The sequence below is a fragment of the Ovis aries genome, chromosome 8 (genome assembly GCF_016772045.2).
Source record: "Ovis aries strain OAR_USU_Benz2616 breed Rambouillet chromosome 8, ARS-UI_Ramb_v3.0, whole genome shotgun sequence".
In the NCBI taxonomy this organism is placed as follows: Eukaryota; Metazoa; Chordata; class Mammalia; order Artiodactyla; family Bovidae; genus Ovis; species Ovis aries.
Window position 1 is genome coordinate 61709239 of NC_056061.1, and position 13467 is coordinate 61722705.

Genomic DNA, 13467 nt, shown 5'->3' on the forward strand with positions numbered 1-13467 from the left:
CACCCGTGGTGGATTCATGTCAATGTATGGCAAAACCAATACAGTATTGTAAAAGTAAAATAAAGTAAAAATAAAAATAAATAAAAATAAATAAAAATTAAAAATTATTTAAAAATTAAAAAGTAAATAAATAAAAGGTTATTAGTAAATATTCATGATTACAATTCTGAGGTTTAATAATTAAAAACTGATTAAAAATGACCTTTAAAGGTAGGATTTCAGAAAAAAAATACAATTGAATAATTGCAAGTCAATAGCGAATTTTCTGAAATTTTTTTTTTCTCCGTCTCATTTCTATCCTATCACTTTTTTTCTGGAACAAAATGAAGGTATAGAAAATAGTTTGACATCATGAATATTTCACACTGTTTCTCAATAGATCCAACCATTAGAATAGAATTGTTACTTAATTTTTAGAAGGAAAAGTTTTTAAGAGAAATAGGATTTCAGTGGAGACACACTTGCAGCTACACTCTGCATCTAACCTTCTACCTGTGATAACTGAAAAGTAAAGGGACCACCCAAACCAGGGTACTTTTGAGAGTGAAAGGGCATGCTGATAATAGCCTGCGGTTACATGTGAAAACATGCAATCCTGAAAAAGCTGGAACTAAAGAGTGACCCTCAAAGATCTAGAAAAATAAATTCACTGTGACAAGGCTTTTTATAAGAACTCACTATACCCTGACTCTATCTGAACAACTACTGTCATTTGGTCAGGGCAATACTCAAAATATCCCCCAAAGAGCATGTACTTTTTCCCAAGTTCCTGAAGTAAGAAAATTTTAAAAAATGCTTTAGACAGATATTCCCATGACTCATATCCCATAAAATCAAAAGGTTTTACTCAAACCTATAACTGCAACATGGAACCTCTGATATCATCTTCAGAGATACTCAGGAAAATAACATGGTGGTTTTAAAAATAAGAGTCTTTGATGTATCTGTGCTTATGTGTATATACAAGAAAGCAGACACAAGTATACTTAAAAGACACAATCTGAAATGAAACATCTCCTCACTGAACTTGACTCTAGCAATATAAATCAAAGAATCAATTGGGGTAGAAAAGATTTTTCTTTTGGCCTCTATATTTCTATGCACTCTGCATATCTCTCTTCTCACAATAGAAATATTATGTTAGAATGATCTATTCATATACTGATTTTTTCTACTATACTTGTCAGATAGAGAGTAGGATTGGAGAATGAAATGGCAACCCACTCCAGTATTCTTGCCTGGAGAATCCCAGGGACAGAGGAGCCTGGTGGGCTGCCGTCTATGAGGTCTCACAGAGTCGGACACGACTGAAGCGATTTAGCAGCAGCAGCAGCAGACAGTAGGATTGTCTTTCAATAATGTATTCCTAGTACCTCCATAGTGCTATTACCAGATGAATAAACAAATTATCAGGATATAAAAGTATAAACTGCACAATATAGAATGAGAGGAATTAGAAATGATGGTTGATGGAAAAGGGAAAATCAGTATAAACCATTTAGCTATGTTCAATTCTCATGATAAAACAAAGGGGATTTTCATGCTAAACAGCTTCTACTTCTAAAAGGATGCCCACTGGAGTAGAGGGTAAGAAAGTCCACTAGAATAAGCCCTGTGAGGACAGCGGTCCTGTGGCTTTGCTCACACAGTATCTCTCAGAGTCCCCCAACATTTGGCAATTACTCAAGAAACATTACATGTTGGCTGTGCTTTGGGTGGATATATGGACGGATAAATGAATGAAAATGTAAACTGACTAAACAGGGAAAATCTCAGCCTGTGAATTAAAACTCCACTGAAACTATACATCATTTGCTACTAATGGTAGCAAATGCAGTGCTTGTAACTGTACCTGTTATACATCATCTGAATGGCAAGGCAGACTTATCTGCTCCGTTCAAGACCTCCTCCACATAAGAAAAAAGGCCCCACAAAACTAGGCGGGACAGGGAATGTTTTCTGTGGGGCTAGATACAGTTATTTCCATCTTTAGTCCCACTGATGCACTGTTCTTGAGTGACTCTGGCCTTGGATGCAGCCTGAAATAGGCTTCCAAGAACCTCAAGAGGTGTTCAGTTTGCCTTTTCCTTCCTTTGGCTATCTCTGGTCATCATACTGTAAGTTAGTCTCTCCCAAAGACCACATCATGGTTGCTGGATACCCGGAAGCTACTGAATTGTTTACTCCATTGTTTGTAGTTTGCTTACAGAGTGTTTGCTTCTTTGTATCACTGAATGGAACAGACCATGAATCACAGGCTATTAAATGAAATTACTGTGTAGGTGTACAATCATTGCAGGCAACAGAGAACAAAAACGTAATTCTATACCAGTATTGCTGCGTGTAATGATTTCCTTAAGTGGGTTTTGAAAAAGTCACAAAAGAGATATGCACTAATGCTGGGCATACAGGTACAAAAAAACTGTGTCATTTCTATCATTTCAGGCAGAATGGAAAAATTGTTACCTCTCGCACACTGCTTGACAGTTAACAGTGCACTCACAGATACCATCTTGCCTGTCAAAATGATTCTGAGAGGTGAGTAGGGCTTAGCTTTGAATCTCCATTTTAAAGAAAGAAAATCAAGGTGTGAGAGGTTTTCTGACTTCTAGAAATCCGTCTAAATGTGTGTTTTGATGGCAGGACTGAAACCAAGCTCTCCTAAATTCTAGCAGGCCTAAGACCTTTGGGATTACCCTCCTTTTTCCACAGCAAAGGCAATGCACAGTACCTGGTTTATTTCCTGAGTGGTTGCTATTTTGTCCTGAAATAGTAGTGGAGGGCCGGTGGGAGGCAGCGGTTTTCTTATCTTGTACTTTGTTGCCATCAGGTACTATACAGATGAGATAAAAGAGAAAAGACATATTTAGTTTCTCAAAATTTATTCAGAAACATTCACATATTCAAAATTTGCTGTCAACTTTTGTATCAAGTACTAGGCTAGACCCAGGAAATACAAAGATTAAGCAGCTGATAACTCCTACCCTCAATGAGCATAATGTTCAGTGGGAAGAACACACCCAAGAATCAATAGCCTCAGCTCAACTGACCAACCCTACAGCAGTGGTGTGCTCAGGGTCCATGAAGTCATTCACCCTGGCTGCTCCAGTTTATACATAGAGCAACCACGAAGAAATAAGACTGGGATCTAGAGCATCTGATCTTTGTTCTTACAAAGGTCATGCATTTGGAACCAAAAAATTCCAAGAACATAACCAAGCAGGTCACCAAAAGGGAACGAGGGATATAATTTACTGGATTTTGGAAAAGCCTCTAACAAATGTTCAGTAACAAAGATCATTCAAGAGACTAAGGCAAATGTATTCTAGGAAGTGACCAAAGGGCAGAAATATCAGGCAACTCCCTGGTTATATAAAGTATAAAGTCCTCCAGGTAAACTGTTCTTTACACATTTTGCTTTTATTTCAAAAGATATTTAAAGAATTTTGCTGCTTCTCATTAAGTGGTGTCAAAAACCAAACTCTTGATTTTCCCTGCCTCCTACCCTCTGCCTGAAAATCTGTTTCACCCACAGTCTTCCCCATCCATTCAAGCAATTCCATTCTTCCAGTAGATTAGGCCTGGAGCCTTGGAATCATCTTTGACTTCTCTCCTCCAGTCTCTCCCCAAGTTTGATTCAGTAGTAAGTTCTTTCAGCTCTACCTTAAAAAATCATCACCTCTATCACTACCTTCTGATCCTCTCTTCCCTGTGTGACTGGAATATCCTCTTAATCAGTCTTCCAGATCCCACCACTGATTTTCAGTCTCCGCTCATCTCAGCAGCCAGAGTGATCCCATTAAATCCTAAGTCATGTCACTGTTAGAAGCCACCATCCCACTCAGAGAAAAATTCAAGGGCTGTCCACGGCCTACAGGGTACTATATGGTTTGGCCTTTACCTTGTACCACTTAACCTCTTAATTACTCTGCTCAGATCTTACATACTGACTTCGTCCGTCTCAGAGCCTTTGCACGTACCTGAAATGTTCTTCTCCCAGATGTTAACACGCGTCTGTCCTTCACTTCCACTGAGTCTCTGTTCAAGTGTGATATTAGAGTCCTCTTGATCTATCTAAAACAGCACCTGCGTCACTCATCTCTCCTCCTTACTCTGCCTTGTTTGTAGCCCTTATCCCCTGACACATTGCACATTTATTATCTCCTCCACTAGGCTGAGGGAAATGGAGAACAACTAGAAAATGAGATTCAGTAGTTCAGGGTTTTTGAACCTCAAAGAGTACGACAGTTATACTTCAGGAAGACTAAATTTGAAAATGGTATCCCAGATGTACTTTAAAAAGTGATTAAATTTGCTAAACCTTTACCTTTAAGCTCTGAACAAAGAATATACCAAATTTTTATGGATGCCTCTCAATTACATATAGTATTAGCTAGCATAGGAAACCACAGACTGAACAGCAGAAAGCATCCTATGCTGTATTTTTAACACTGTTTAACTGCCCAGTTTCAAACAATTTGTTGGCTTTAAATAACAGGTTCAAACATAAACGCTGGTTGCTATAACACTCTCATCCTACTTGCCAAAAACAAGTTGCCAGTTATCACTAAGTGGCAGGTAAAGGCCACACTAGTTCATATTGGCCTACAGCCTCACACTTTTAGAGGCAGCCCCTAAAGACCAAAAACTGACTTAATTGGAACTCTGGTGCTTAATATGGATAGAACAACTTTCTCCTATCTTTTGCAAGATATTCTCAAAACTGCTCATAAAGAAGATAAACAAAAAGAAATGCACACAGATTGGGAATATTGTGATTATTTTCTTTTTATTATACAGCCACCTCTAGCACATAGCAAATGAAGCCTTAACTAGTAAGCTGTTTAAGCGAGCTTCTATTTATCATTTTTACTTAACTGAAAGATAATTAGGACTATTCGTTTAGCCTGTATTTCATATGCATTCATTTCTTTCTTACCTTAGCATATTTGACATAATTTAATCTATCTCTGTTGATTATCTGCAATGCCCTCAGGCCTGGACAACAAATATCAAACATAGCTAAATATTATGTTGCAGTAGACCATGAAGGAGATCCAAAAGAAGACATATTCGGTGCAAGTGACTTTTCCAAATAATTCCTGGGTAATCCCTCTCCCCCTTTTTTTAGATTGTAATTTGCTTTGTCTTGAAATTCAAATGTAAAATATAAATTTCAATTATACTGGGAGTCTGGAGGTCTGGTTACCTGAATTCCAATTTACCTATCAATATATCTGATTTTTATTAGACCCAGTCGAGTTAGATCTATCTGCCCACTTTCTTATCATCTGGATCTCAGGAATTCATTTCTATCACAAAATCCTTCTGAGTCCTATTCATAACAAAACAAATGTAAAATTGATCTTAAAATGTGTTGCTGCTGCTTGTTCATATAAAACTGATAGGCTAAATTTAGTAAAATAAAGGTAAACTGAAAGTCAGTCTGTTTTAGCCACGATTATGTGTGTGTGCTTAGTTGCTCAGTTGTGTTTCACTCTTCGTGATCCCATGGACTGTAGCCTGCCAGGTTCCTCTGTCCATGGAATTCTCCAGGTCAGAATACTGGAGTGGGTAGCCATTCCCTTCTCCAGGAGATCTTCCTGGCTCAGGGAGTGAACTGGTGTCTCTTGTGTCTCCTGCATTGCAGGCAGATTCTTTTTTTTTTTTTTTTTTTTAGTCTTTATTGAATTTGTTACAATTTTGCTTCTGTCTTATATGTTTCGGTTTTTTGGCCTGAAGGCATGTGGGATCTTAGCTCCCTGACCAGGAATTGAACCTGCATCCCCTGCATTGGAAGATGAAGTCTTAACCACTGAACCACCAGGGAAGTCCCTGCAAGCAGATTCTTTATCATCTGCGCCACCAGAGAAGCCTCTGGGAGCCCTGCTACTTACTAGCTGAGTGACTGTTAGAGTTTCTTGACTTCTCTGAGTTGGTAATATGAGGGTGAAATGGCCTAACTGAAATGTCACTGGGGGAATTAATTGAAAAGATCTATGTTAAGAATCTATTATAGAACATGGCCCACAGGAGCTGTTTAGCAAACATTCAGCCCTCCTTCTCTCAACATTTATGCTCTTCCTCAAGGTCCTGGGCCTCCCACACTCCCAGGTGTAGAGCTGTGTGTTGAGGTTGTAGTGGAGGCGGTGTGCACTTTGGAGTCAGCTGACTAGGCTCTGCCAGTTATGAGCTGTGAACGCACGGCACGTCACTCAACCTCTCAGTCATAATTTCCCCATCTGCAATGCAGGAAAACACTTTCAGGGTTGTGAAAATTAAATGAGACTGCCGGGCCCACTGAAAGGCTCAATAAAAAGTGGCAGGTTTTTTGACTCTCCCCCTAGTCCTACACCAATGTGGGAAGGCAGGTTTCCAGTTAGTTCCTCTGGGCTTTGCTTGCTTAATGTTAACAGGGAAAGCAAACTTAGTCAAGTTGGTGACAGCAGTCCTACGGAGCAGAGCCTGGCTCTGCTGCTGGCTTCAGAGGTTTGCAGCTCAGCTACAATCACACCTCCTGGGGGCTACAGGAAGGTAGGACTTAGAGTATAGTTTCTAGTTTCCTGACTTAATCATCAGTCTTTCTGGGGCTTAGAGAGATGACAGTTTTCTGAGATGTAATACCTTTCAAGTTGCCAAAAGTAAGGATAAGTCGTCAAAAAAGAAAAAAAACTCACTTATAATAGCAGGAAAATAGTAGCTTCTGAGAGGGTTGGGTGTTTGTTTGTTTTTCAAACAAATGGCAGGGAATTTCACTGTTTGAGAACAGAATGAAAATAGGAATTTATCCATTTTAAGATTTCAACATTTAAAAATCTGGAAATCCTAGGCAACTAGCAGGTAGGATCACATACACCCTTTTAAAAATTACCATTAAAATACCAGTTTTAAAATGACCCAGATGACATTTCCAGTATTATTTATTTGAACCTCTTTCATTTTTCAGAAGAGAAAACTGAGCCATATACTATGATGTTCAATAAGACTTTGGTAGCCTTATAAAATTTTTATTGATCTTCCTGCTAGCTTGAAAGCTTTATTCCATTAGCATCACATGTAAAAGTGTTAAAGAGAAGAGGAAGGATGGAGAGAAGCACCCTTGTGGTCTGAGACTCTGTCTCTAAATCACTCTGCAATAGAAGATGCAGGCAGCAGACCTTCCGAGCTTTCATTTAGTAAAAAATTCTGCAGCTTCAGGAAGTGCCACAAATGTGTGTCTACAATCGACCTCCTCTATGATTCACTACTAATACACTCCTTGCAATGTCTTTCCATGAAGGTCATGGGGTTCTCACTGCTTTGTGTCTATGTTTGGCTGTAGAGGCTGGTTGAAATGCCTTCTCTCATGTGATGAACATAACTGGTCCAACAAATGCTTAATTTAGTCAAAATGTTTACCAAGACATTTATGACTACAACTTTAGGGACCGTGTTAAGCTTAAACTCACTGAATCACAGGTGGTCTTAAGCCCCACAAAAATGATGTATTTCTGTCACTGTTTTAAAGCAAGCATGGCATATGGGCTGGGAAACAGCAAAACTTTACCCCCGCTCAGTATGGGTTGGACTTTGTGCAATCAAGTCCCCAGGCTACACACATACCTTTGGGGAGTAAACCAGAAAACAGAACTAGAGGCTGAACTGCAGACAACTGTGTTTTTTTTTTTTTGTAGTAAAAAATGGCTGAACACTGTAACTTCATATGTCTCATAGCATCAATCTACCTGGGCAGAAAGAAAGTTAACATTCCAGGCTTGCCAGTGTTTCCTTGGAAAGGTCTGATTTTGCTTTATGTCTCCTTGTTGCTATGATAAATCTTAGGCACAAGTATGACTGTATGTTAAATTCTGAGTCCTCAGTGAATCACAGAACCTGAATCACAAATATCTTATATGAAAATCTGACTACAGAATACAACTATGGCAACTGAAGAACATTCCTGGTTTAAAATCACAACATCTAAAGATTAAAAAGAACTCTTGGGAGAGTCTCAGGTAATTCAGAGTGTTTCACCTAAAATGTCCTACTGTATGAAATCCTTTTGCTTATTTACTTGACAGTTAAAATTTACTCTAAAAGAGCTGCCAGGAATATTGTAACATTTAAGTCATCGCTATTAAATGTTTTATCCAACATTATTTATAAAACTTGCATTAGAATAAGAAAGTCATAATGCAATTTCATAACTTCTAATGACTTTTCTGATTATTCCACATGGAGAGCTTTTCAGTTTAAATTCCTCCTAATTGTTTGTGAAGTTGTGTAGGAATGATTAAAGCTCATGGGAGTCAGCACTAGACAAACCCAGGTTTAATTTCCTACTTTATTTCAGTTTTCTTCACATTTACTCAGTTAATACCCTACTCCATGGGACACCTTGTACTCAGTATTGGGAAAATCTTAAGTGAACAATACATCTTTTCTACAACTTTATCCTTTTCTAGACCTCTAATTTCTAGGGAGCTTTTGATTTCCCCCAGTAATTTCTCTCCCTGCAGAAATATTCTCCCACTTTATGGCCTACCTAAAGCACAATCTTGACCTCAGTCATTTTCCAGTCTGGATTTATAAATATGCTTTGCATTTATAAACAGTCTTCCACCCCTAGGGAATATATGCTCATGTATCTCTGCTATCTCTCGAAACTATGTCAAAGTTGAACTAACCTTCCTCACAGAATGAGCCAAGCCGGTCTCCTTGTTACTGTCAATGGAACCACTGTATTCCCAGGCTCAGAAATGTTACATAATGTTTTCAGTAAACATTTACAGACACTCCTATGGGCTGGCCACTGTGCCATGCGCTAAGAATACAGACTGTAGGACCTAGCATCATGACATCATACATGAGGCGGTGATCAAGACCATCCCCAAGAAAAAGAAATGCAAAAAGGAAATATGGTTATCTGAGGAGGTCTTCCAAATAGCTGAGAAAATAAGAGAAGTGGAAAACAAAGGAGAAAAGGAAAGATATACCCATCAGAATGCAGAGTTCCAAAGAATAGCAAGGAGAGATAAGAAAGCTTTCCTCAGTGATCAATGCAAAGAAATAGAGGAAAAGAACAGAATGGGAAAGATGAGAGATCTCTTCAAGATAATTAGAGATACCAAGGGAACATTTCATGCAAAGATGGGCTCAATAAAGGACAGAAATGATATGGACCTAACAAAAGCAGAAGATATTAAGAAGAGATGGCAAGAATACACAGAAGAACTATACAAAAGAGATCTTAATGATTCAGATAACCACCACAGTGTGGTCCCTCACCTACAGCCACACATCCTGGAGTATGAAGTCAAGTGGGCCTTAGGAAGTATCACTATGAACAAAGTTAGGGGAGGTGACGGAATTCCAGCAGAGCTATTTCAAATCCTAAAAGGTGATGCTGTGAAAGTGCTGCACTCAATATGCCACCATGTTTGGAAAACTCTGCAGTGGCCACAAGACTGGAAAAGGTCAGTTTTCATTCCAATCCCAAAGAAAGGTAATGCCAAAGAATGTTCAAACTACTTCACCACTGCACTTATCTCACACGCTAGCAAAGTAATGCTCAAAATTCTTCAAGCCAGGCTTCAACAGTAAGTAACCAAGAACTTCTAGATATTCAAGCTGGATTTAGAAAAGGCAAAGGAACCAGAGATCAAATTGCCAACATCCATTGCATCATTGAAAAAGCAAGAGAGTTCCAGAAAAACATTTACTTCTGCTTTATTGACTACACCAAAGGCTTTGACTGTGTGGATCACAATAAACTTTGGAAAATTCTCCAAGAGATGGGAATATCAGATAACCTTACCTGCCTCCTGAGAAATCTGTATGCGGGTCAAGAAGCAACAGTTAGAATCTGGCATGGAACAATAGACTGGTTCCAAGTTGGGAAAGGAGTACATCAACATAACATCAAGGCTGTATATTGTCACCCTGCTTATTTAACTTATATGCAGAGTACATCATGCGAAATGCCAGGTTGGATGAAGCACCAGCTGGAATCATGATTGCTGGGAGAAATATCAATAACCTCAGCTATGCAGATGATACCACCCTTATGGCAGAAAGAGAAGAACTAAAGAGCCTCTTGATGAAAGTAAAAAAGGAGAGTGAAAAAGCTGGCTTAAAACTCAATATTCAAAATACAAAGATCATGGCATCCAGTCCCATCACTTCATGGCAAATAGATGCAGAAACAATGGAAACAGTGACAGATTTTATTTTCTTGGGCTCCAAAATCACTGCAGATGGTGACTGCAGCCTTGAAATTAAAAGATGCTTACTCCTTAGAAGAAAAGCTATGACACACCTAGACAGCATATTAAAAAACAGAGGCATTACTTTGCCAACAAAAGTCCGTCTAGTCAAAGCTATGGTTTTTCCAGTACTCATGTATGGATATGAGAGTTGGACCATAAATAAAGCTGAGCGCCGAAGAATTGATGCTTTTGAACTGTGGTGTTGAATAAGACTCTTGAGAGCCCCTTGGACTGCAAGGTGAATATTCATTGGAAAGACTGAGGTTGAAGCCGAAGCTCCAGTAGTTTGGCCACCTGACACAAAGATCTGACTCATTAGAAAAGACCCTGATGCTGGGAAAGATTGAAGGCTGGAGGAGAAGTGGAAAACAGAGGATGAGATAGTTGGATGGCATAACCGACTGAATGGACATAAGTTTGAGCAAGTTCTGGGAGTTGGTGATGGACAGGGAAGCCTGGGGTGCTGCAGTCCATGGGGTCGCAAAGTCAGACATGACTGAGCATCTGAACTGAACTGAGGACATGGCACCTACCTCCAAGATCCTCACTGTCCTTTTGTGGAGACAATATGCAAATATAGGCATTTACAACAATAGACCAAATCAGTTTTCAAAAATCAATACACTACAGAGGACTAGTAACCAAATAAATGATACAGTGTTTTAGGGAATCAGAGGTGGGAGGCCGTACTACAGGGGGTAGTAGAGATGGGAATGTCACTGAATAAAGATTTTGACGAATGGAGGGAATACAGATACGTGAGAGGGATGCCGAGAATCCTCCTGGCTGGGGCATGGCATGTGCAAAAGTACCAAGGCACACAGATGAGAGTGCATCGAGGGACTGTCCAGTCAGAACAGGGGGCGTAGGAAGGCGGGCAGGTGAAAATAAGACAAACAGCCCAAGGTCAATGCCTCCTCAGATTCCAAGAGCTTTGAATTTGTGATGAAGGCAATGGGAAGTCACAAGAGTGCCAGATGGCACTTGCAGCTGTGAACTAATCTAGCTTCAGCAGATTCTGGGTAAATGAAAGGTTAAGGCCCCACAAGCCTGCTGGAAATGTATTCAAAAGGGTTATCATCTTAATAAAAAACAAATCCGACTAAAACCACATCTTAAAAACTCCACTTTCTGCACAATTTAATAATTATGCAGATTTTCCCACTTTCCCTTAAGCTGTACCAAGAGATGATTATTTAACTATTAAGGGAGAAAAGTGACTCAAGTGACTGTGTTTTGAAACTTCTGTCTGTAGCTGAAGCATCAGGGAGACAAGGACGAGCAGAGTCAGTGTGGCTGTCCTAGTAGGAGCCAGGACAGAGAGGCAGCTCCGCACAGGGCCCCTGTGGAGGTGTTCCAGGTCTCCTCGGCTTCAGACCCTGCAGGAAATGGAGACCCAGTTACAGACTCCAGGAAGCAAGAGCAGTGAGCAGGAATAGGAAATAGAGAATGGAGGAACAGTGCCTGGCTGGGAAACAAGTGGGGTGTTTTTGAAGGTGATACACAGGCAGGTGATGTGGGTAGATGCTGATGAGTATCTTTACTCTTTCATAGGCAAACCTAGGAAGCAGTCACGTCACTATGCAAACTCACAGGCACCGCACCATGGCAACATATGTAACTAGAGATGCTGAGAAACAGTGCCGAGTCTGATTTACCCTTCTGCACCAGAACAGACCCACTTTGTGGCATGGTGCGACATCTGGCCACGTTTAAATTGACGCAACAATAAGAACAATGAACCATTTATTCAGCACTCTTGCTCATTTCTTGTTGTAAAAACAAATGCAGTTAAATGAGAATATTTGATGATAATGTGTATCTGGGACATACACTGCATCCTCCTTATTCATATTGACAGAAATGACTCAATTAAGACTTTTTTTTTTTTTGGCATTTCACACATTCCAAATAGAAAAAAAACTAATGACTCAGCAGCTCCACTGTACTACATTAGAGGCTTGTAATACCCTGTGGAGGTTTTAAAATTTAGAGGGAGCTCATCCAGCAACAATGAATATTGAAAATCCCTTTCTGATGATTTGTTTTTTCATTATGAAGAAATGAAGTTATGACAGTTATGGAAAATGATATTCATCCAAAAAACAAAGAAATCTTTCCAATACTGAGATAATACAGATCCAATGTAGAGACATGGATTTTACAAATATCAATATAAACCAAACACTGCGTGAAGTTATGTGATGTATGGGAACAGAATTCACCGAAAACACCACTCATCTACAAAACTGACAATAAGGCATGAAGAATGGAACAGACACATGTTGGTTTTTATTAACAGTTTGTAATCAATCAACCTCCACAAAGAAACTGAAGCAGTTGCACTGAAGTTTCGTCTACAGTAAGATAAAATGCCAACATAACCTTTTCTATAAAAATCCATTTTGTTTGCCAAAGTACACAACAGGAAAGATATAAATATTATTTAAATAATTTCAACAGATAATTCCACCAAGTTACCAAGATATTTTTAAGGGATAAGGGGTAAGCTACTTGTTTACTCCAAAGAGTTGATGTCTAATCACAGACATCATACTTAAATTCCCAGGTGGCTCAGTGGTAAAGAATCCACCTGCCAAGCAGGAGAGGCAGGTTCAATCCCTGGGCCAGGAAGATCCCCTGGAGGAGGAGATGGCAACCCACTCCAGTATTCTTGCCTGGGAAATCCCACGGACAGAGGAGCCTGGTGGGCTATAGTACCTGGTGTTGCAAAGAGTCAGAAACGACTGAGCAACTGAACACACAAACACACAGACATCATATTCTGACCTTGAAGAACCATAGATGCTCTCCAAGTAAGGGGAGTGACAGGCTAATTTAGTCTTTGACACTTGGCCAGGTGTTTCCAGAACTACGATAATTTCTACCAGACCCAAGGAACTTGAGGGCAAGGATAGTGCCTTCATCTTTATCAGCTCCATATCTTTAGTATTTTGCCCACCATTTGGCATACAGGTGACACTGAATAAATGCCTGAAGAAGGAAACAAGAGGGCAAGAAATTGTAGATAATGTACCCCAAACAAACTGTGGCAAAAACCGAAGAAGAGAAAGTATTAATGACAAGTAAAAAAGAAAAAGTATACATTTGCTCACTTTATGATTATACGGTGGAAGTGAAAAATAGATTTAAGGGCCTAGATCTGATAGAGTGCCTGATGAACTATGGAATGAGGTTCCTGACATTGTACAGGAGACAG

At 39.5% G+C, this 13467-nt stretch overlaps 1 protein-coding gene across 19 annotated transcripts in view; it reads right to left on the bottom strand.

Annotated features, from left to right (window-relative positions):
- Positions 1-13467, bottom strand: part of MAP7 (microtubule associated protein 7) — a 180257-nt gene that overhangs the window by 58910 nt on the left and 107880 nt on the right. For 17 of the 19 annotated variants that reach the window (XM_060419735.1, XM_060419733.1, XM_060419732.1 and 14 more), the window contains exon 2: positions 2732-2833. In XM_060419735.1, coding sequence (XP_060275718.1) covers positions 2732-2833 — 102 coding nt within the window. Of the gene's footprint in view, positions 1-2731; positions 2834-3980; positions 4033-13467 lie in introns of those variants that run through there. The other 2 variants (XM_060419739.1, XM_060419738.1) reach the window with 1 other exon arrangement.